General features: G+C 37.7%; 2 protein-coding genes across 3 annotated transcripts in view; one reads left to right on the top strand and one right to left on the bottom strand.

Annotated features, from left to right (window-relative positions):
* The window catches only part of zc3h7a (zinc finger CCCH-type containing 7A), an 18,142-nt gene extending 3,690 nt beyond the window's left edge, over positions 1-14,452 (bottom strand). Inside the window, exons 1-17 of one of the 2 annotated variants that reach the window (XM_014023777.1) lie at positions 14,350-14,452; positions 13,119-13,222; positions 8,251-8,290; positions 7,880-8,083; positions 5,530-5,688; positions 5,273-5,353; positions 4,995-5,048; positions 4,871-4,910; positions 4,419-4,759; positions 4,072-4,324; positions 3,936-3,964; positions 3,709-3,850; positions 3,145-3,303; positions 2,676-2,881; positions 1,044-1,144; positions 768-949; positions 543-616 (exon numbers count right to left, since the gene is read on the bottom strand). In XM_014023777.1, coding sequence (XP_013879231.1) covers positions 543-616; positions 768-949; positions 1,044-1,144; positions 2,676-2,881; positions 3,145-3,303; positions 3,709-3,850; positions 3,936-3,964; positions 4,072-4,324; positions 4,419-4,759; positions 4,871-4,910; positions 4,995-5,048; positions 5,273-5,353; positions 5,530-5,688; positions 7,880-8,083; positions 8,251-8,290; positions 13,119-13,186 — 2,133 coding nt within the window. In that variant the 5' untranslated portion in view covers positions 13,187-13,222; positions 14,350-14,452. Of the gene's footprint in view, positions 1-542; positions 617-767; positions 950-1,043; positions 1,145-2,675; positions 2,882-3,144; positions 3,304-3,708; positions 3,851-3,935; positions 3,965-4,071; positions 4,325-4,418; positions 4,760-4,870; positions 4,911-4,994; positions 5,049-5,272; positions 5,354-5,529; positions 5,689-7,879; positions 8,084-8,250; positions 8,291-13,118; positions 13,223-14,024; positions 14,040-14,349 lie in introns of those variants that run through there. The other variant, XM_014023783.1, reaches the window with a different exon arrangement.
* A 58-nt stretch (positions 14,453-14,510) lies between these two features.
* On the top strand, positions 14,511-17,480 carry pla2g10 (phospholipase A2 group X). Its single transcript, XM_014023793.1, has 5 exons — positions 14,511-14,593; positions 15,414-15,622; positions 16,058-16,226; positions 16,835-16,941; positions 17,240-17,480. Exons 2-5 carry the CDS (start codon positions 15,589-15,591, stop codon positions 17,386-17,388), a joined length of 459 nt encoding a protein of 152 aa, XP_013879247.1. The 5' UTR covers positions 14,511-14,593; positions 15,414-15,588; the 3' UTR covers positions 17,389-17,480.
* The last annotated feature ends 3,899 nt before the right edge of the window (positions 17,481-21,379 follow it).

Raw genomic sequence — 21,379 nt, 5'->3', positions numbered from 1 at the left:
ATTATAAAATATTACTGCATCTACAAATAATATCCAAACCAGAAAGTAATGCATCTTAATGTGTTTTAGAAATGTTGCCTAAAATACACAATGACAGTGAGCATTTTTGTATGCTTTACTAAATATTCTACAAAATGTATAAAATATATCTTATCTTTTCCTGATTTCATGAACCTAAGATTGACACTTCTGCCTCATGGGTCAGTATTTTGATTTGCAAGACATGATTTGACTGGATGAAAAAAAAAAAACCCACCTGTGATTGGCTGGTGATGTGGTTCATTTACATACAACTTGGGTTGCGAACGCAGAGACAGAGCTGCAGAGAAAATTGAGTGAGGAGGCTGGGAGGGAGTGAGCGTGTGTGATTTGAATGAACGCGTTTAAAATTTTGCCCGTTAATATTGATATCTGCTTTCAAATTAGTGTTGCTGCACGCTCAAGCTGGTGGCACATATGTAACACCATAAAATACTAGCCGATACTTATATTGTATTAAGCAGTATGAACAGTATTCATCATAGGAAATAAAATCATTTTACCTGGGCTCCCTGCAAGGAAGCTGTTGCATTCCAATACTTCTTTGCCTCATGAACAATACTTTCATGAGTGATACCTGTGTTAAAAAAAATAAAATGCATAAAAACCAAAGCAATGCATGTTGTTGGGGAATGTTTTCCTCACAGGCTTTGGGTAAAGTGTAAAACCAACGATCATATATTTATGTACAAACATCCATSTGTTGAAAGGTCAAAGAGCAGTCTTACCAAGCCCGTGCTGCATCATCCACACTTTCAACTCGATGAGGCTGTGGGCGTAGAAACACTCGTCTTCTCTCACGCAGCCATAACGCACTTCATGGCGACAAAGATCCAGCTGGCTTTGAGGACTCAAAGGTCTGATTTTGGAGTAGCGAACTGAGTTCTCCTTTAAAATGTGGACAAGGCACCTTAAAGACAAACACACACAAAAGTCAATGTGATTATTGCTCAGATTAGACACTGAAAATTTGACTACCAGCTGTCAAATTTCGTCTGACTCACTTATGATCTTCAAAGTTATGCTTTGTCACTGGATGAGAACAAAGTGAAGGGTCATCTTTGTTGGTTTTGCTGATTATTCTGGGCTTGTGGTCAAAGCACACCTGCAGAACAAAAAAGTACTGAAATGAGCACTGGAAACAACTAACAAATCAAGCTTATTATTTCAGATCCTTTGACTTGTGAAGCACACAAGTTCTGTTCGAGTTACTTATYACTTGGGCTTCATCTTGTTTATTTTTTGTGCCATTCCAGCTAAAAATCAGGTTAGAACATCTGTCAATAAAGCGTTTGTCATCACTGCAGGATTTAAAATAAAACTTCAAATAGTTTAATAACACAAAATTAAAAGTTCTTCTGTCAACATCTCACATTTAGACTGATTTCAATGTTGCCATTTAAAATGACCCATTTTAAATGGTACCTATTGCCATTTAATCAATACAGTAGCAGGGGTGAAAGTAGTTTTAAGTTCTTGCCYGTACTATGACATAAAGCGACATTAACTGTCGCCATAAATTAATCGAGTTAACTCATATTGATTAACTTTAGTGCTGGYCATAGATTAAAAAWTTTKATCACGATTAATCGCGATTTGTWRATTGCAATGCACTCAGTGCATGCCAGGTCATGTTTGTAAATGAGAAGTGGTTCTCGAACAGTTTACCTGYATAAATAAAGGTTAAATAACACGAACTGTCTCGCATTTGACTCACGAAAAGTAAAAGTAGTTGGAAAAACACAACAAAACAACAAATTACAAACTGAGCTTATAACGAGGAACTATTTTGTGAGGCGAATTAATTTTGCCATTATGAATTGACCGTGCCTGATGGCTCATGAAAGCCTCAAGCTCCGAGGGAAGAGGAGCTGACAGGGACAGTTAGGAAACAATTTGGGATGAGAAAAAAAAACTATTTATAAACAGATTAATTGTGTTTTATACTGCATACTGCTAACAGGTCTATTCTGACAGAAAGTGCAGCTGTGATCTGGTTCTGAATGACAGCTTTATAGTTGACAGCCGCTCCCCCATCTTCCCGGTACTGCGTACCGGCGTAGAATCTTTTAGTGGTACGCAGTACCGGACCGTACCGGCTTACTTTCACCCCTGTACAGTAGTGAGACCAGCTGTGTTTGGTTTGGACTGGCACTGACAAAATGACAGGAGACAGAACTGGAAGTGGTAGAGCCAAAGATGTTGAGGTTCTCATTCAGAGTGACAAGGATGGATCAGATTAGGAATAAGATGATCATAGGTACAGCACCAGTTTAAGGACTGTGAGATAAAGTGAGAGACCAGACTGAGAKAGTTTGAACYTGCAAAGGAGAGGCAGTGGATGAACTGGTAGAAAGATGTTAGAGATGCAGCTGCCAGGAAAAAAGACAAAGAGGAAACGGAGATATATGGAGGTAGTTAGAGTGAGGACAGATGGCAAAGGATGACTTGCTTTCGAAAACTCCTGTCGGTATTCTTTAGCAACGCTTGCTGTCCTTTAAAAATGAGGTCTCAGAGTGAGCTGATCTATCTCAAATCCCCAATATAGATCTTACTTGTTCACAAAAGAGTATCTACTGATGCAACACCGCTGTCTAATATCACAATATCTCCAGTAAATACAGTCAAATCCTCACCCCACAGAGAAACATAAAAGTCCCACGATGTTCCTGTAAGATCTTTGGGACAGTCAGCCTGATGTTTGTGTGTGGTCCAAAAGGATCGAAGAGCAGCTCTCTGGAGATAAATCCTTTCCGCTCCAGAGTCCAAACATCAATTTCTTCCTGACAGTATGCAAATGTGCAGTGACCAGGGTATAGGCACTCTTTTCCAACAGCCACCTCTGAAACAGGTAAGGTCATATTTTAGTATTCACTCTTAGTACAAACATGACGAAAGAGCAAAGGAGCAAAGTGGTAGTAAAACAAAAAGTGTTTAAACAGTTCCTGTTATAAAAAATGTGTTTTAAATGATAGATTGTGACTATATACATGTCAAATATATAAAAGTGATGAAAATAGGAAAACATTGAAGTGCATTGAACTCTACAAAGATGATACAAAATATAAAAAAATATTTCAAATTTTGAATAGATTTCGAGGTTACCTTTGCAAATGTAATAAGGGCCGACATATTGGGTTTTTGTTGGTCGGGGTCTAATGAGCTTCCACGTTTTGTCAGGTGAATGCTTGATTCTGCCAAGTAAAACGTCCTTTTTGCATTTATGATCTTCAGTATGAAGCGTGTAATCCAACACTCCAGGACCTGCAATTGTGAAAACATTTTAGAACAAGCCCTCTTCTTCATCTTGAAAAACAATGACCACTTCCAGCTAGGGGTGGGCGATGTTTCAAATAGACGAACGGCTTGGTTTCGATGAAAAACTGCATCAGATTTATCATCTGGCAGTAGTTCAGATTCTACAAAGCATCCCTTAAATGTGCAGAAGAGCTAGGTTTACAGAAGTTAGCAGCACTACAAATTCCCCATAAAAAGCAGTCACATACAACAAAATATTTACTTAATAAAGAGAAATTGCACGTTCCCCTTAGTGCTACTTGTTTATGATTTGAGATTGTCGTTCTTTAAAAGCAAGGCCACAAATAGAAGGTGTAACAGTTTAAAGACCGTTTCTTCCCGTCCTAAATCCAGCCAATTAAAAGAGCTCACCTGTTTTGACGTAGCATATTGAGCAGGCTTGTTTGAACTCATGTGTTTCAGCTAAAGGGTTCTTTGCTAAATCCACCGCCGCAGGTAGGTCCTTCACTTCAGGCATACCTACAGCCATTCCCATTGGTGCGTCATTATTGTGCTGTGTTTAAAAACAATGCAATTTTAGGGTTGGACACAAAAAGTAAGCTGATGATATCTCAATAATGCCAATAAAGAAAAAGTACCTGTGGAATGAAGGGACTGGTAACAAAATCTGAATGTATGGCAGAGAGAAAAAGACAAAAACATGCTTAATATTTTACTGTTAACTCAAACCAAAGTAAAACTACACAATTTTCCAGGAAACGTAAAGTAACAAACCTGATTTGTAGTCRGATATCGAAAGACTATCAAGAGAGTCCAGTTGTGATGTCAGCGAATCAAAAGTGTCCATACCAAAATATGTGCTTGATCCTGACTTGTTATAGAGAGGAGGCAGAGTTACAGTGCACTGCTGGCTACTGCTGTGCAGAAACGGGRTCATGTCTGGTGCCATCAAGAATGGCCTTGATATAGAACTACTCGAGGAAATACTGGTTGGTAAAGGAAGAGGCCCCTTCACAGTGGGAATAATCTGAAGAAAGAGGCAAAAATAAGTTAGATATATGTTAAAATTGACTTGTTTTCTATTAATCAACAAATGTATAAAGTGCAAGCTGTTCACGCACCATGCTTGATTCAGGACCAGCTTGGTCCAGCAGATCATCCAGGTCATCCCCGATGATGTCTGCATCAAAATCCTGACTAGGTTCAAGAATTGAATGAGGCTTGGTACGACAGCCATTTACAAATGTGTGCACAGAAAGAGGAACTGATGTGGGCGCAGATACGGGCAGGGGGACCGACTCAAAGCCCGGAGGCTCAGATTGGGGTATAGATATGATACTGTTGCTAGGAGGACGTTCATCAACCACTGACTCAGTCCGAGGTGGGTGTACTGCTACTGGGGGTTGGATTTGAGTTGGACCAGGGACCAAAACACTGCTATCCTGGGTATATGGAGGCACTTCTAAAACAGAGAGAGAAAAAAACAAAAAAACAAAATGAGTCGTCTCTAGTATGTGTTTCACCCTTAGGAGATGGAGAAGCTAATCAAAGTTTGTTTAATATTAAATCTTACCAATTTCTATATCTTCAACTGAAGGTGAACCATGAGAAAACTGAGGGAAAATAAAAATATTACTTATATTTATTTATTTGGAGACAGTGACTGTGTGTCTTTTTGTATGGGTGTTGATACTTACTTTGTCACCTGACATTTCGTGATAACTTGATCCCCGCAAAACATTCAAGGCAGGCTGTTAAGCAAAAGAAAGAAAAAAAAGAGAAAGAAACATCTGCTTATAATCCAAATTTTATTATTGTGAAACTACAAAATCACGACTGGCAAAAATCTCTCTGTAGAAAACCCATGTATTAAAAATTGCATTTCAGTTTATTGTGACACAACATGCTTAACTAGTGACTTCTTAGGAACTTCTTGCTGCCAACAGTTTCACATTGTCCCAACCTTTATACATACCTTACTTCTAACATAAGCTTTGCGGATTTTTAACCCCAAAATTTTGGCAAGGTCCTGAGTCAACTGTGTGACATTGGAATCCTGAAGAAAATAACACACAAAGCAGGAAGTGTTGATCTTTGTACAGTTTTTAGATAAGTTGTAGCCTTTATTCTGCTTTCATTTAAAAGAATAATCTATCACTTTCCCAARGTTTATGTGTGATCAAGTGTGTGTTTAACCAAATGAGCTGAAAATTTGTAGATAATATCTCTTACCTGAGGCACTGCAAGAGAGCATTTGGCAACAGCCTCATAGGCCTGTTGATGTCTCCCCATCTCTTTCAAGGCTTTTGCTTTTCTGTACAGTGCTTTGTAGTTTCCCTCGTTTAACTGGAGAGCTTTTTCACAGTCTTCTAGTGCTTGGTCAAACAGTCCCTGTTAATATGAACAGAAATATGTTGTTTTGGTTAGAAAACCTTGACTCAGTGCTGTGGTGACAGCAAAACAGGTGTGCCATTTGGAACAGGAATAAGCTTTATGCATTTAGTTATTGGAGTTGGGCATGGGTGTGTCGTCCTGTGACAACAAAGCAGTTTTACTTGCATAATGAGGCTCAATGCAAACAGACAAAGAGGAAAAGAAGAAACAAATACCTTTTTAAAACTACACATAAAATAAAGTTTATCATCCTTAAGGGGGTGCGGGTGGTATGTATTTTTTTTACTCTCACTTGTTATGAAAATGCTGTATCAAATATAAAATTAACACTGAATCATGACCTGTCATAACAACTTGAAATTTGCCTCTCTTTAAGAACCACCCACCACTTCTGACACTCCCACTTCAGGACATTTTCAAACAATGCTTTGGTGGGCGGGGATGCTCTGTGGGGTGGGAGCTTGGCTGCAGTCTGAGCTCTAGGGAGGTGCTATGTACAAATAGGCGGGGCTTTGTACCAGCAAGCGTTTAGGCAGCTCCACACAGCTACCACAGGAGATTCATGGATTTCCCAAACATGCATGAATGAGTCAAAGCTTATGCTTCTACCTACACTTTTTTCAATCTATACCTTGTGTTTTTGACACTGACAGGAATTCAAAGATTGTGTCTTATTTATTTTCTGTAATAATTCTTTTTCTTTGTTCTGTGTTTTTGTGTAGTCTTGTAAATGGGAAGGTTAAAAATTACCAAAATAAATAAGCAACACTTTGGGTAATAAGTTGATTTAGCATTACCACGCCATTAAGGAAACGTAAGACTTACTTTACACAAAGATAATTCTATCTATGTGGGCTGTTGACGTTTTCATAAATATTAACATCTTYATCAATTTGTGCTGAATTTCAATGTGTTATTGATATTTACCAGTGCTTTAACAGATTTTACTAAGGGTCAAATAAAACTAGCTATCCTCCAATGTTTAGTCTTTTTTTGTCTTTACGTTCCTACTGTGTAACGAACAAAAACTACAATTTTGCAAGTTTGTGAAATTGTTGATAAAAATGAAATTTGTATAAAAAGATAAAACTACATTATCACTTATATAGTGTGCTGTCTTAGAGGGGGAAAGTAACAGCACAGCCAACGTCGTGTTATCAACAACAAAGTATGCAAGTTAGTTTCAATGAAAAAAAAAGATCTTGTTACAGAAGTTAGTCATATTTCATGCCCAACAAGGCTGCCAGCTGTAAGGCAAAAACAACCGTAACACTGCACTAGTGCTGGAAGTAAAATAAAAAAACTAACTTGAAAGACTCCTGATGCAGAACAAACTAGATTATACAGCAGTCACAATAACCCCCCAGCAGGCAATGCCTATTAGAGCTGTGTATTGGCAAGAATTTGGTGATACAATACATATGACACAGAGGTCATGATACAATTTATTGCCATATATTGCTATTTTTTCAACAAATTTTTTTATTTAAAAATTCTCAACATGTTTTATATATATTTTACATGTTTCATATTTCTTATTTTATCCAGGCTTTTCACGGTTAGGTCAAATGTGCCATTAAATAGTTTGATTTTATATTTGCGCCGGCTTTTAGATTTATCATATTAACTAGAGAAAATGCATTTCTTGCGAAAATGCTAGTGGGAATTCTTATTCCTGAGATGTTTTGSTGAACAGTTAAACAGCAGCCGAAATTGATAAAAACAGCTGAAACTAGCAAAAAGCAACTGAAAGAAGCATAAATAGTTAAAATTAGCAGAAACAAAAAAGCAGAAATTAACYGAATAGCAGAAAGGAGCAGAATGACAAACAAAATAGCAGAAAAAAGCTAAAGTTAGGGGGAAAAAAGGCTAAAATTTGCACAAGGAAGTGAAAAAGAGCAGGATCAAAATATAAGATGTAAAGTACAATAAAGATTTATAAACATCTTGAAGGGTTTAAATGAGCTGAAAACAGCTCCATTAATTTTTAATGGGGAAAATGTGGCCAAAAAAGTGAAACAGCCAAAAAAAAGTACAAATTCCTGAAATCACAAAAAATATCACCTCTCGCATTTTTTTTTTGTCCTTTGGAATGTTTTTGGTAATTTAGTTTCAAATGTATTTTGTTCAGAGACACAAGAAAGTGAAAGCAAGTCAAACTCGAGCGTGACAGATACCACCTACTCACCGGAACAATGTTGAGGTACGCAGCAGCTCGATTTGCATACAGTTTCTCCAGTAAACCTGTTGGAATACAGATTTCTTCGGAGTCTGCATACTCTGCTATGCTCAACGCCTCTGTGTACATCTCAATAGATTTTGTCCAATCCCCTTCTCTAAACACATCATTCCCCTCTCCAAATAGGTTCCACACGAGGTCCTTTATGAACACCTGGAAATAAAAAAAGACAATAATGAAAAAAGAACAACCATTTAACATGTGGATTTACAGGATTTAAAAAAATGTATCATCTGACTTATTTGTGTTTTATTCAAACCAACAAAATGTTGCAGAAAAACTAAATGTGGTACACCCACGCTCATTCTTTCAAAGCTTACCTCATACTGCTCCTGGCTTCCAGGAAATGGAAGAGTTGATCTAAAAACAAGAAAAAATTGTTTTAAAAAACATACATGAGAATGAAGTTTGGTTGGGGGTTAGATGCATTTATAATTTGAAACTTCTCACTGGGTACAAATCATGAAACTGACTCCTGAGTTACTTTAAGTTCTTTAAATTTATTAAAGAGTAACAGCTTAGTAAAACACCTCCCACTTATAATTTTTCCGTGTTGGCAGGTAACTCCAGCACAGCATGAGCAGTTGATTTCTCTTCACTTGCCTCAAGTTGAAAAAAAAATTGACAGCAGTGCCATATTTACTGCAGCTGACTGACAAAAAACAGATGTTTGATGCCCTCAGGGCATGCAGTCACACCCCATTAATTATTATTAACATACATTTTTGTTTAATTTCTTTAACTTCTGTAAACAATTTGTTAAAAGCACAGACTCTCAATGCAAGTGTACTGAAGCAGATGCTGCTTGCAAAGAAAACACAACCACAATGCTTGTGCCTTTAYACAAACATAAATTATTTCTGAAGCCTAACACCTGATTTGAACAAAACATCCTTTTTTAATTTCTTCAATTATTAGTTTCCATGTAATAACAATAATAATAAAAACACATCTGGGGCTACAGCCCAAATGCCCAAGTCTAACTATGCCCAGMTAGGGTTGGGCGATATTGGCCAAAAAAATTAATCACGATTAATTATGGTATTTAGACGATAACGATTAATTTGACTATTAATCCCCTTGAGTCCRTGGACACCCTTATGTCTTGGTCACATGACAATTTAGTGGGAAAGATTTGCTCTTCGTAAAAATCTTTTTCAAACTGTGTCAAAATCACAGACTTCAGGCTGTACATCAAAATTTAAATTGTGTTGATAAATAAATTACTGAACTTTTATTTAAATATTCGTCATATTTGAAGCGGAGAGGAGCAACGAGTGAACTGACCGGGGAAATCTCCAGTCAGTCTGTCTGGTTGCATTAATCGTATTAATCGTCAAGTGCCAAAAAATAATAGATAAATGTTTTTTTGACGATTAATTGCAGACGACACGGTTATGCCCAACCCTATGCCCAGGATAAAAATAAATCTGCCCATCTTCATTTCAAACATGTACTCCAGAATATTATTTCATAAACTGGAGAAAGCTGCCAACTTTGTTATAAAACAGGCCAAGGTGTGTAGAATGTGGGTGGAGCCGGACACTGTCAGCGAATTAACATGCATGGCCAACAATACAATTTTGCCTTGCACATAAAAATAGATCATGAATTGCCATCTAGTCTCCAACATTCACAGCCAAGTGAGATACTGGCTGTGAACAAATCCAAACATCCACATTTGGTGTTGAGAAAAGTCTGTAGTAACTCTCCCTGAGCTTCCATCAATACTCAGGAATGTGATGCAACATCAAACAGGTCAGATGATATTGCACAAACCAAGTAAAAGGTTGTGATATCAAACATCGAATGAGAAAGCTGTTCCTTTCTGCTAAATTCTGCTTCTGCCTGGCAAAAAAAAAGTTGTATTTGCTCCAATGCACTGGATTTGAGGAACGTGACATTTTAAGCGTGTGCACTGTAACTAGGGCAGGCAACAAATGAAAACAGATTCAAAACATTTAGTTTTGTTAAGAAGAATATGAAGTCATTACACAGAAAATTATCCAGTTATTTGAAAAGAATCATCTACAACTGAATGTAGCTTTTATCACACACTTGGCTGTTTTTCAGTGACACATTTGTAGGATCGGTCACGGGTCATCCAAGTCAGTCATAAATGATGTAATGTATTAACCAGAAATTAAAACGGTTTCACCTCATGACACAAAATGATGTGCTCTGGTAATGTATCGCTGCTTTTTCTTTTAATAAAGAGCTCCATCAGATAAGAGGAAATGTAACTTTATGCTGCGCAGCACAGTTCTAGAACAATGTGTGAACAAACATTTAGTCTTTACTAGCCAGAAAAAACAAAGCAGACACACAACCAATGTACGCTGCCTCACTTCTGATCTAACCAACATGACGCAATCAGAATGTTTTTTCGACAAAAGGAACATGACTAAGATTTTCTCCCATGCTCACTCACAATAACTGGATGTGCTATTCTTAAATAGGACAGCATTTCATAATAGTGATGTATTGGATTTTTTACTGACTACAGAGACAACAGGGCTCAACCCTAAAACCAGTTCTATTTTTTTAACATAAAAAAATGCTCATGCTACATTGAAACACACTGCCTATGTGTTGTTTTAACATTACTTACAGATCAATAGGGCTGGGTATCGATTCACATTTGCCAAATTGATTCGATTCGATTCACAACGATTCAGTTTGATTGATTTTTAAATTAGTTAAGGATATCATGCAGTAACACATTTACTTTGATWTAGAAGACATTCTCAAAGGAACAAATTCTGTAAATYGTAGAAATTAATTCTAACTTGGTGCATTGGTAAAATTATAAACATTGAGGGCAAACTTGTAAATTGGAGTTTAATCTGGAAACAAAACTGTCTCAACTTTCAAAGGGTTTTAAGTAAAAAGGAATTGCAAGAGAAAGTGTTGTTGGATACATTAGTTTTTTAAGAAACTAAGAATAATTTTCTTGATCATTAAGAAGTGATGGAATAAGTTTACAGGAGAAGAGGTGGGATAATATAAGTGTATACTTGGGCCCCCTGTTTTGAGCATATGAATACTGTATATTTGTAATGGTTGTTAGCTTCTGTTCAATAAAACTTAAGAAGAAAGAAAGAAAAAAAAGTACTTCAAGTAAAACATTTCATCACTGTGATTTACATTAAGAAGTTTCTAAAATTTATAAATAATACTGGTAACAAAACTAAACGATTTTGTTAGACTGACATCTTTCACACATTTATACATGCAGAGAACAGTTTCAGTCAGATGTTTACATATCCAGGGGTAGACATAACCATTGTTTAGGTTGTCCGAGACGACCCACTTTCCTTTCAGACAACCAGATCCTGTCTCCTGGTTGTCCGGTGGACAACCAAGAAAAAAAAAAAGAGACCTTGATTAAAGTTCTCTGCCGCGGGTGTTTGTCATTTGTAAAAATGAAAGGGAGAAAAAACTTGGTAACGCCAAACAGAGCACTGAACTGTAACTTTTAATAAAGTCATCTACACAGTATACTCCTATTTAAGTGAAAATGTTTGACCTATGAGCAGAAAGAAGTTTATGAATGTTGGGTAARCTCTAGGTTTTATTAGCAACATTTTTGCTGCTTTACTCCCTGAGTCTTAAATAATCTATTTCAAAGAAAGAGAATGAGGACGTTATATTCACGCAGATCCTGTCAACCTGGCTGACTGAGAACAATTATATATAATAAACTTTGTCTACAGATCAATATACTTGTTAAATTACATTTTTCTTGAGATTCTTTTGGACAACCAAAATGTTTTGCGGACATCCAGGTTTTGTCAACAGGTTGTCCGCTGGACAACCTGAAAAATATTCCTTATGTCTACCCCTGCATATCGTAGTTTTGGTTCGAGCCGCTCGAAGCTTCGTTTCCCGCTACTGCGTCTGAGCTCAAATCTTTGCAAACAAAAGTTGTCATGGCCTCTGTTATCTTTAAGTTCAGCTGAGGATCAGCTGTAATGTTAGTGACTCCTTTGTTTCTTTTGTTTTGCCACAGACAACTTGTTGTCGGGAGCTAATGTTAGCACTGACCGTCAACTGGCTGTAAACCTACGGCAAGCCAGGAGTGACGCACAGCATGGAAACGTGCAGCTTCATCGCACACAACACCCATGGGGAAAAATCGATCTTGTGAAACATAAAATCGATCCAGATCGATTAAATTGATTTTTTTAAGCCCAGCCCTACAGATCAATCTTCTATCAAAATTTAGAGGACGCAAAGAGTCAGTTGTTCCCTTCTTCTGGGGCTTATTATTAAATTCTGACAACCACAGTAACAAAAAGGCCAGCCAACTTTTACAGCCATAACACAAATCCTGTCTTATATCAGCTCTATTTCACTGCTGGCCCTTTCCTTCTTTAAGTTTATAGAAATTAGGGTTAACTGTTCATTAAACAGTAGGGTTGGGCAATATTGGCAAAAATATTAATCACGATTAATTGTGGTATTTAGCCAATAACAATTAATTTGACGATTAATCCCCTGGAGTCCCTTGACATCCTTATTTTGTAGTCACATGACCAATTTATTGGTAAAGATTTGCTCTTTGTAAAAAATTGTTCCAAATTGCGTGAAAATTACAGATTTCAGGCTATACATCATATTTTAAATTGTGTTGATAGATAAATAAATRACCGAACTTTAATTTTAATGTTCGTCATATTTGAAGCAGATAGGGGCAGCGAGTGGACTATCCGGAGTAATCCCCAGTCAGTCTGTCTAGTGGCATTAATCGTTTTAATCGTCAAGTGACAAAAACTAATCGATTAATGTTTTTCTGACGATTAATTGCACACGATATGATTATGCCCAACCCTATTAAACAGGCTTGTTTTTAACAGTAACAAACTATTCTTTTGAAATGTCAGCTTGCATTATTGTGTTCATAGAGCAATAGCAACTTAAAAGTTCAATGTTTTAACATCTAGTTTGGAAAGGAAAAGATTTTCTAATTAAAACGCAAAAACTAGATTAAAAAAAGAACATTGTTGGCCATTTTCTACCTGGAGTTAAATGTAAATTATTAAAGCTTGTAGCTCATAGTAACACATAAAGCAAATGCTAATTTTTAGTTGAGACTTTACACACCCCAGAATACACTACTCCTAAAGATGTATGTTTTGCACACTTGTGAAAATTGCGAACAAGTCCTAACACAAATCGAACTTACTGAATAAACTGAAGGCCTTTCTGTATCTCCTGCCAGCGACTCCTTCTGTCCCGAAACACACTGGACATATCTGCGTGTTTCAATATCCTCTCCTCAGACGGCACCTAAAAGACCAACAGTATTATCAAGACTTTTGAAAGGAAACAAGGGTTAAATAAACAAAACAGGAAATGGACACATATAACTTATTTCTCATTTATGATCATCAGCAGATAGTCCTATTTCAGTGATTATTACTTTATTTGTTAAGAGTATGAGACGTTTTTCCATCTTTTTTTGCGACTTCACCCTGCATGCCTACTACTTCCGGGTTTAAGAATGACGACACGTTTGTAGTTCCGGAAATAAGGGTTATGTACGCTACATTTTAAAGCTCAAGAGGCAAAACCGAGACAAGAAATCAGTTTATCGTTGATGATATGACTGAATTGTTTCAATGTATTTCTGTGTTGGTGTTTTGTTTTATAACCYGCGTAGAAATATCGCCACGTTATGTCATTTCAAACCGAACGGGGTGATACATACACTGTTAACCACTATCCAGGTTTTACTTGCTTTTATGACACAATTCCTTGGCAAAACCTCGTCAAATCTGACCGTAATCCACCCATAATCACAGCTGATATTCACAATTTATTATTATTTAAAACGTCTAACGTTAATATATATTTGAATCGTGGTGTAGCAAATTAGATAATGGACTACTATGTTAGCCAAGCTTCGAGCAGTTGTGCCCCTCCTAATAATCAGCAAATGCAAAATTACAGTCATTGGGGTGACAATTTAGCGTATAAAATCCATAAAATTGTGTTCATACAAAAACCTCAGGCATTCTGGGTTTTTAAAGCGATTTACTAGTTTAGCTGTCCGATAATGGGCGCACAGAATCTAGTGCACGTGTGTTACCCGCCGACAGGGACCGTCGACTCTACTTCTCGTTAGCCATCATTACCGTCTGATAGCAAACTTCAGCGATTTTTACTTTGAAACAAAACAGCCGTAGCCAAGAAAAGCATAGTTTTCAGACTGTTGTCAGAAACACGCACAGGCCTAACAGGTAATGAAACGCCTGAGTTTCTAATAAGTAGTCTTAACGTAACAAAGCATCGGCATGTCTGAGTTAAACTAGTTCCTCAACGCAAACAATAGCGATCTGGAGACATTTAGCTCCTGCCAGAGGCTAAGTAATTACCATGGAGACTGCTGAACATTAGTTGATTTAGATACTTACATGAATGGGTCTTAATTCCGAACAACCCTTAAGTCTGTATATAACAAGAGGGGGTGATATATTATTTATTTTTTTCGTTTTAGCTAAAATGAACTTGGCTGATGCTGTCGATGAAGGCCGCCCTTTGCTTCTTCTTCTTCGTTGAAATAAAATGAGGTAGATCGGTTACTGACATGCGCACTCTGCTGCCCCCGCCGGTGATGAGTGAACACTACAAGGTTTATTATGAAAAACGACTCTGCAGGTGAATACAGAACCTTTTTAAAACAAAAAGTATCTTTACAAATTCAATGATTATGTTTTGTATTACACACTTCTTAGTGAAAATAAAAACAATATCCAGAGATAAAAACAGGTTCAAAATTCTTCCTTCTGTTTGTTAACACATTAGAGGCAAATATTTTTATGGGAAGGATTTTGGATCTCCCTTTTTATCAATTCAATATCAATCCCTAAATGAGAAAATACTGTTAACAGCCATTAAAATTAATTTATGGAAATCTTAGGCATAAAACGATGTATATAAATCACAGTGTTGTCAAGATTTTAATGGCAAACAATAGATTAACATGAACCTGAATAAATAAATCTGTACATTTTCTGATAATATTTTTTATAACTTGATTTGCTAAGGTTTAATCTTAATTTAAAGTTCTTTAAAAACAGAAAAAAAGATTTACATGTGGTTGATCAAATGCTGATAGTTCCAGTTCAAACTTTCTTATTCAGACCAACAAGTTGGTGGTTGAAAGAAAAACATATAACTAACATGATCTGCCATGTTTAACTGGTATGTCATGCTATGTTTTGCAACATATCTCTCATGCTGAGTTGTCGCCAGTGCATAGTAAACTTTATCTGTCAGTTTCATCCATTTCTTTCAATCACTTGATCAGATCATTCTGTCACTACAGGCGGATGCAAACCAGATTTACAGAAATCATGGAAGGATTTTGAAAAATTTAATTTAAAAAAGACTAAGTTTATTCTACATATTGTATAATTTCAGCAAGATAAACTAATCCATCCATCCATTCATCTAGCTAACCAGTTGTTTCCTGCAGAGGGAGCCCAGTTCCACAAACACTAGATTACAGCCGCTGGCCAATGATGATGCTGCAGGAGATTATTCAGACAGCCTCTAAATAAAGCTCCACACTTCATTATTACACTGCACTCAGACCGTGGAGGTCCAGGCACACTATCTGGGAAGAGTTCAGCTGCCTGTTGCATGCCGTGATGGCTCTTTACCGAACACTTCTCCTCTTATCTGGTAAGCTGATTGTTTCACTTTGAGCTTGAACCTCAGCCTGTGTGGCGGTGAAAATAGACGAGAAAAGTTATTTATAGAACAGGGATAACAGAGCTTTGAGTTGAGTTTGCAGACAGTGATTCAGTGAATGATTTTGCTCAACAATTGTTTCTAATTTTGCAGAATTTTAGCAAGTGTTTTATGATGTTTTATGCTGAGCCTTAATGAGATGCCAGAAATGAAATCAGTTCTCCGAGTAAGTTGCTAAGAAGAGTGTGGACTTCAGTCTAGAAACTACTGCTAATTAAATGGTCTACAATGATTTATATCTTTTTTTATGCTTTTAATGTGTCCACCTGCGTATACAACCATATATAAATCCTTTCAGATGAGATGTGATGACGCGGGGCGAGTTAAGTTTGTTCCTCCTCTTCAGTTGTTTATTTCTCTTTGCAGTGGCTGTGGTTTCTGTGGAAGCGCACAGTTCCCAGCGGGAAAAAAGAGGACTGCTGGAGCTGGCAGGAGCCATCAAATGCAGCACAGGGAGATCCGCTTTGTCCTATCTGTCATACGGGTGCTACTGTGGGCTGGGGGGTCAAGGCTGGCCCAGAGACTTGACCGACTGGTGAGGCTGCCCCTGGAATCTCAGTTAAGAAAATAAACAAAAACAATAATTCTGCTTTTTAGTTGTTTTTTTTTTCAAACATGGACACCTGATTATAGGATGTGCTAAAAGTGCAGTTAATCAGCAGCTTTTGTATATTAGCTACCCGTGAATTATCTCTGCCAAAGGATATAATTCAGTCTGTTTTTGTTTCTCCACTCCAGAGATGGTACACGCACAAATTATTTCCTCCATTTCTTGTTGCTTTTTCCCCTCTTCATCAAGTTATGTTTCCGTTTTTGACAACGTCTCAGCCACAAACACCATCCAAGACGAAATCACCCCAATTCAGTCGACTCGTCCCAGAAGAGCTTTAAAATAGGTCTACAATTCCACACCCAAATCTTAATTATTGTCTCCTTGTTTTTCATTTTCACCACAAGACATCTCAATCCACTTAAAACCAGCCGGCTACAAAATAGCTGTCGTGGAAAAACCCAAAGCGGTGATCCTGACCCTGCCTTTAAAATAGCTGTGGTGTCCCACGACCACCCACCTGCCGCTGCCCTTGAGCCGGCCCACTCACGACGGAGCTCAGAGGTCAGAATAATCCGTTTGTTTCTCTGCAGGTGCTGCCACAAGCACGACTGCTGTTACGGAGATGCAGAAGATCTAGGCTGCGAAACGAAAACGTCCCCCTACGTGTGGACGTGTGAGGACGCGGAGGCTAAGTGTGGTATGGAAATAAGAATTACTTCTTTGCTATTAAAAAATGACTCACTGGTTGATTTATTTATTTTGAGATATTTCACGTTGATCCAAACTAGCACAAATTTGTTGTTTTTTTTATTGGACGTAGCAAAGAATACCAAAAACATGTTTGGTTTATGACAATTTTAGAAAAAAAAGGCAGAAGTTCTGACTTGCTAAAGGCTATAGTGGGTGAAACGTTAAATAAAAGTTAAAAGTAGTGAAACAAAAAAGTATAATAATTATAGTTTAATAACAGAAGTCTTTTCTGTTTTTCTTTCCAGAGGATTTAGAGGACCGATGTGAAAGGTTCGTCTGCAAGTGTGACAGAGAAGCAGCCAAGTGTTTTAGGAAATCACCTTTCATCCAGAAATACGCCTTGTGGCCAGATTTCTTGTGTGGTTCTGAGCAGCCGATGTGTAACATTTACTGAAACAAATTAAAGCATTTTCTTTTTTAATACCTCATGTGCCTTTTGGGATGGCAAAACAACACAATGGAAATAAATGCTCCCCCAATACACCAGCCTGTTTTGTCGTTCAGTTTTTCAAGGATGTTGAGGTCTTGAAATTAAAAAGAAAAAAAAAGCAAACACTTAAATGTTGCAGTTTTAAATAAAGTGCTGTTTTAAAAAGTAATACAACTCCCAGTAAATGAGCACAGAGTTTGACTGCCTGGTAAACACAGATAACAGCATTTAATGGGTTTTAAACTCAGTTTATATTGTTCAAATATGACGGATGTTCAAAACTGCAAATTTCGTTCTGCATTGCATCTTGACGTTGTGTATGAATGACAAACGATTCTTCTTGATCTACTTCTTGATCTTGAATTTTTTTTTCATTTCATTTATTCATTTCTTTAAAAAAAACAAATAAAATCCAAAACAAAATACAAAAAAATGTTATGATTGAGCTTGGTTGATTTAGAACCCTAAGATGCAGGACTGAGTGAGGGTGACAAAATAGGTTTATTAAAACAAAAACACAAAAGCGTGGACATGGCAGCAAACAAGATACTTGGCTTGGCATGACACATCAACAGTAAACGAACAACGATCTGACAAGAACTGAGGACAAATGACAGAATATAAAGGGAGAACTAATGAGCTAAAACGAGAAACACCTGGGAAAGAAACGTGAGGATCAGGTGTGAGTGGGCGGGGCCGAGCAAAGGCAGACAGGAGGAAAACAGAGGGACATGACAGAAAACCAGAATAAAGTCAAAATAAAACATGAAACCAGACAGAACATAACGAAAACTAATAAAGTGAAATGAAAGGCAGCAGAAAGAAGAAAAATAACACATCTGTGCCTTTTCTCCATCAAATAAATTTATCAATAATAATCTTTATAATTATTATTTAGAGGGAAATATCAGATCTCCTGTTCTATCAAAAAGAAAAAAATGTATAGGTCCTCTGGACAGGTTCTTCTCTAATGAAATGTTTCATCTCTCTTCCAAGAGACTTCTTCAGTCTGAGAGTTTCAGGCAAAATTCAGGCTTTTAAGCCCTGCCTCCATGTGACTGATACTCACATCACATGGCTATCGTTGACACCTAATTAACACTTATTGTGAACAGMGGGTGGAGTGATACTGGCAATAGCCGCGCTGTAGGAGGGGGACAACTGAAAACGGAGGCCTCCACCTCTGTTTAATGATGGACGGTCTTTCTTCACAAAAATGGCTTCTTTTACTCCTCTCTCAAACCAACGTTCCTCTCTATCAAGAATGAGAACATCCTCATCTCTGAAAGAGTGACCGCTGGCCTGTWAATGAGTGAAAACTGCAGAGTTCTGGCCATTAGATGTAGCTCGTCTGTGTTGGGACATTCTTTTGAACAGTGGCTGCTTTGTTTCCCCGATGTATAACTGGTCGCAGTCCTCCTGGCACTTAACAGCATATACAACATTGCTCTGTTTGTGCCGGGGCACCGGATCTTTGGGGTGAACCAGCCTTTGCCGTAATGTGTTTTGGGGTTTGAAAGCTACTGGGACATCATGTTTAGAAAATAAACGTCTCAGTTTCTCCGAAACACCCGCAACATACGGAATAACCACTGGTTTGGGTCTGGGTTTGGGGTCTTCATTTTCACCTGAAGGTTGCATGGAATCCTGTCTGTGTTTCCTGTCTGCTTTCAGGAAAGCCCAGTCAGGATAACCACACTGCTCCAGGGCCTGTCGTGTGTGTGATTTCTCTTTCTGCCTGGCTCCTGGGTTTGTAGGGACACTGTCTGCTCTGTGGTACAGAGTCCTGATCACTCCTAACTTGTGTTCCAGTGGGTGGAGGGAGTCAAAACGCAAATATTGGTCTGTGTGGGTGGGCTTAAGATACTGTATACGCCAGTTTCCAACCGTCCTCCATCCGAAACCGAGACATCGCAATCCAGGAACGCCAACCTGCCATTTTTTACATCCTCTCGTGTGAACTTAATATATTCATCCACAGAGTTGATGTGATCAGTGAAATGTTGGACTTCCTGGGCTTTAATTTGAACCCAGGTGTCGTCAACATATCTGAACCAATGGCTCGGTGGCACCCCTGAAAAGGACATCAAGGCTCTCTTTTRCACTTCCTCCATGTACAGGTTTGCAACAATAGGAGAAACTGGGGATCCCATGGCACACCCATGTTTCTGCCTATAATATTGCCCCCCGTATGAGAAGTAGGTTGACTCCAGGCACAGTTTGAGGAGTTGGCACACTTGTTCTGTGGAAAGTGTGGTTCTGCTGCTGAGAGTGGTGTCTGATTTTAATCTTGCACAGACCACATCCACTGCCTCTCTCCACTCCTGTTCTATCAACTGTAAAGAATCAAATGCACGGTCACAGAGTGTGGAGCAATAACTTTCTCATGAACTAACGTTACTGTATAGAAGGTGATCTCATTTACTCTTTACATTTCAAGCAGATTATCTGTAAACTATTTATTTTGTTTGAAAGTGAACCAGAGTGAGAAACATGAACAAAGATGCAAAACCAAGAGAACATTAGGAGGTCTATGTTGCATGAAATGTAGATTTGAACCAGTAGATGGTGCCACATTCATAGCCCAACAATACAGGGCACACACCCAGTGTTATTAGTCTTGAGTCTGTCAGCAAAATATCTCATGAACCAGAAAACAGATTTTATTAATGAGATTAGACATTTCATCTCTCCACATGAGATTATTTTAGTCTAAAACACTGGTGAAACATGGTGGGCAATATGCATTCATTCAAGGAATCTTCAGCTTTTAAGACAGTGGCTGTTTGCAACATCGTGTCTCAGTGTGATTTCAAGATACTTCTATAAAAACAGCATACCTGCTAAAACCCACAAACATACTTGTGTTTCGGTTTTTATGGATTCTAATAAAATCGCTACAGAGGTCAGTTCTGAGTTGTGTTCGAGCACAAAATCTTCATTACCATTTGTGTTTTGAACCGTCTCAGATGTTGCGCTCCTCACCACTCAGGGAACACGGTTTCATTGTTGATCCAGGTCGTGGGATTTTGACTGAAACCAGAGACGATGCCACGGGGCAGTATCCAGTTCAGGACTGAAGGTTTCTGGGTCAAGGCCCACAAACACTCATTGGATTGTGTGTAAGTTTTGCGATGTATGAACTCTGAGTGTAAAGAAGTCTTACACTCAGTCCTCAATGTGATACAGTTGTTCAAAGTTAGGTGTCTTGGTGCATCTTAATAATCCAGGGAGAAAAATCCAAAAAAAAAAAGTTGAGAAGGTCCTCTGGACAGGTTGTTCTTTGTTGAAAAAAACATTCTGTCTCTTTTCTAAAAGACTTCTTTGAGGAATTAAGCCTAATAAGCAGTGTTTCCACATGGTGGACAAACAAGATAATCAAAACTGTTTGTTCATATGCAAAACAGGACTCTCTTGGAGGACAGATGAAACATTTTCTTCAAGAAGAACCTGTCCAGAAGATATACCCAACTTTTTTTTTGTAATGTAAAAATGGCACATTTATGAATCTAAAATGATTTTCTGTTGTTGTTTTTGCACTTTAAATGAGAAAATGTGTCTTTTCAGAACTGCAGTGATTTAGTTTATTATAACCACTGAAAGATGTCAGCATTTTCCCAAAAATCTCTTACGTTCTTCAAAATGTGTTTATTTTGCATTAATTTTTAGCTGTTTCTGCTCCACTTTTATCTTTGTCACTGTTTCCTGTGAGCCGTTCTCCAAGTGTACTTTTGCTCAGTAGATCGTGTCACTGATCAGCAGATCCTTCACAGAATTCTAATGTGCTCATGAGTGGTTTGTGAGAGTTAAAATTATTAACATACTGTAACTTTGTAAAGTCAGAATGCATCAAGACAAACCTAGAGTGTTTAACATAAGTCACTGTTCTGGAGCAGAAAGGCTGATCAGACATTCTCCGAACATAGAAATGTAATTTTTAGTTTTTATAAATAAA

This window comes from Austrofundulus limnaeus, unplaced genomic scaffold, assembly GCF_001266775.1.
Source record: "Austrofundulus limnaeus strain Quisiro unplaced genomic scaffold, Austrofundulus_limnaeus-1.0 Scaffold4, whole genome shotgun sequence".
Classification (NCBI taxonomy): domain Eukaryota; kingdom Metazoa; phylum Chordata; class Actinopteri; order Cyprinodontiformes; family Rivulidae; genus Austrofundulus; species Austrofundulus limnaeus.
The sequence above is the reverse complement of the archived record's forward strand: the minus strand, read 5'-3'. Positions and strand labels throughout refer to the sequence as shown.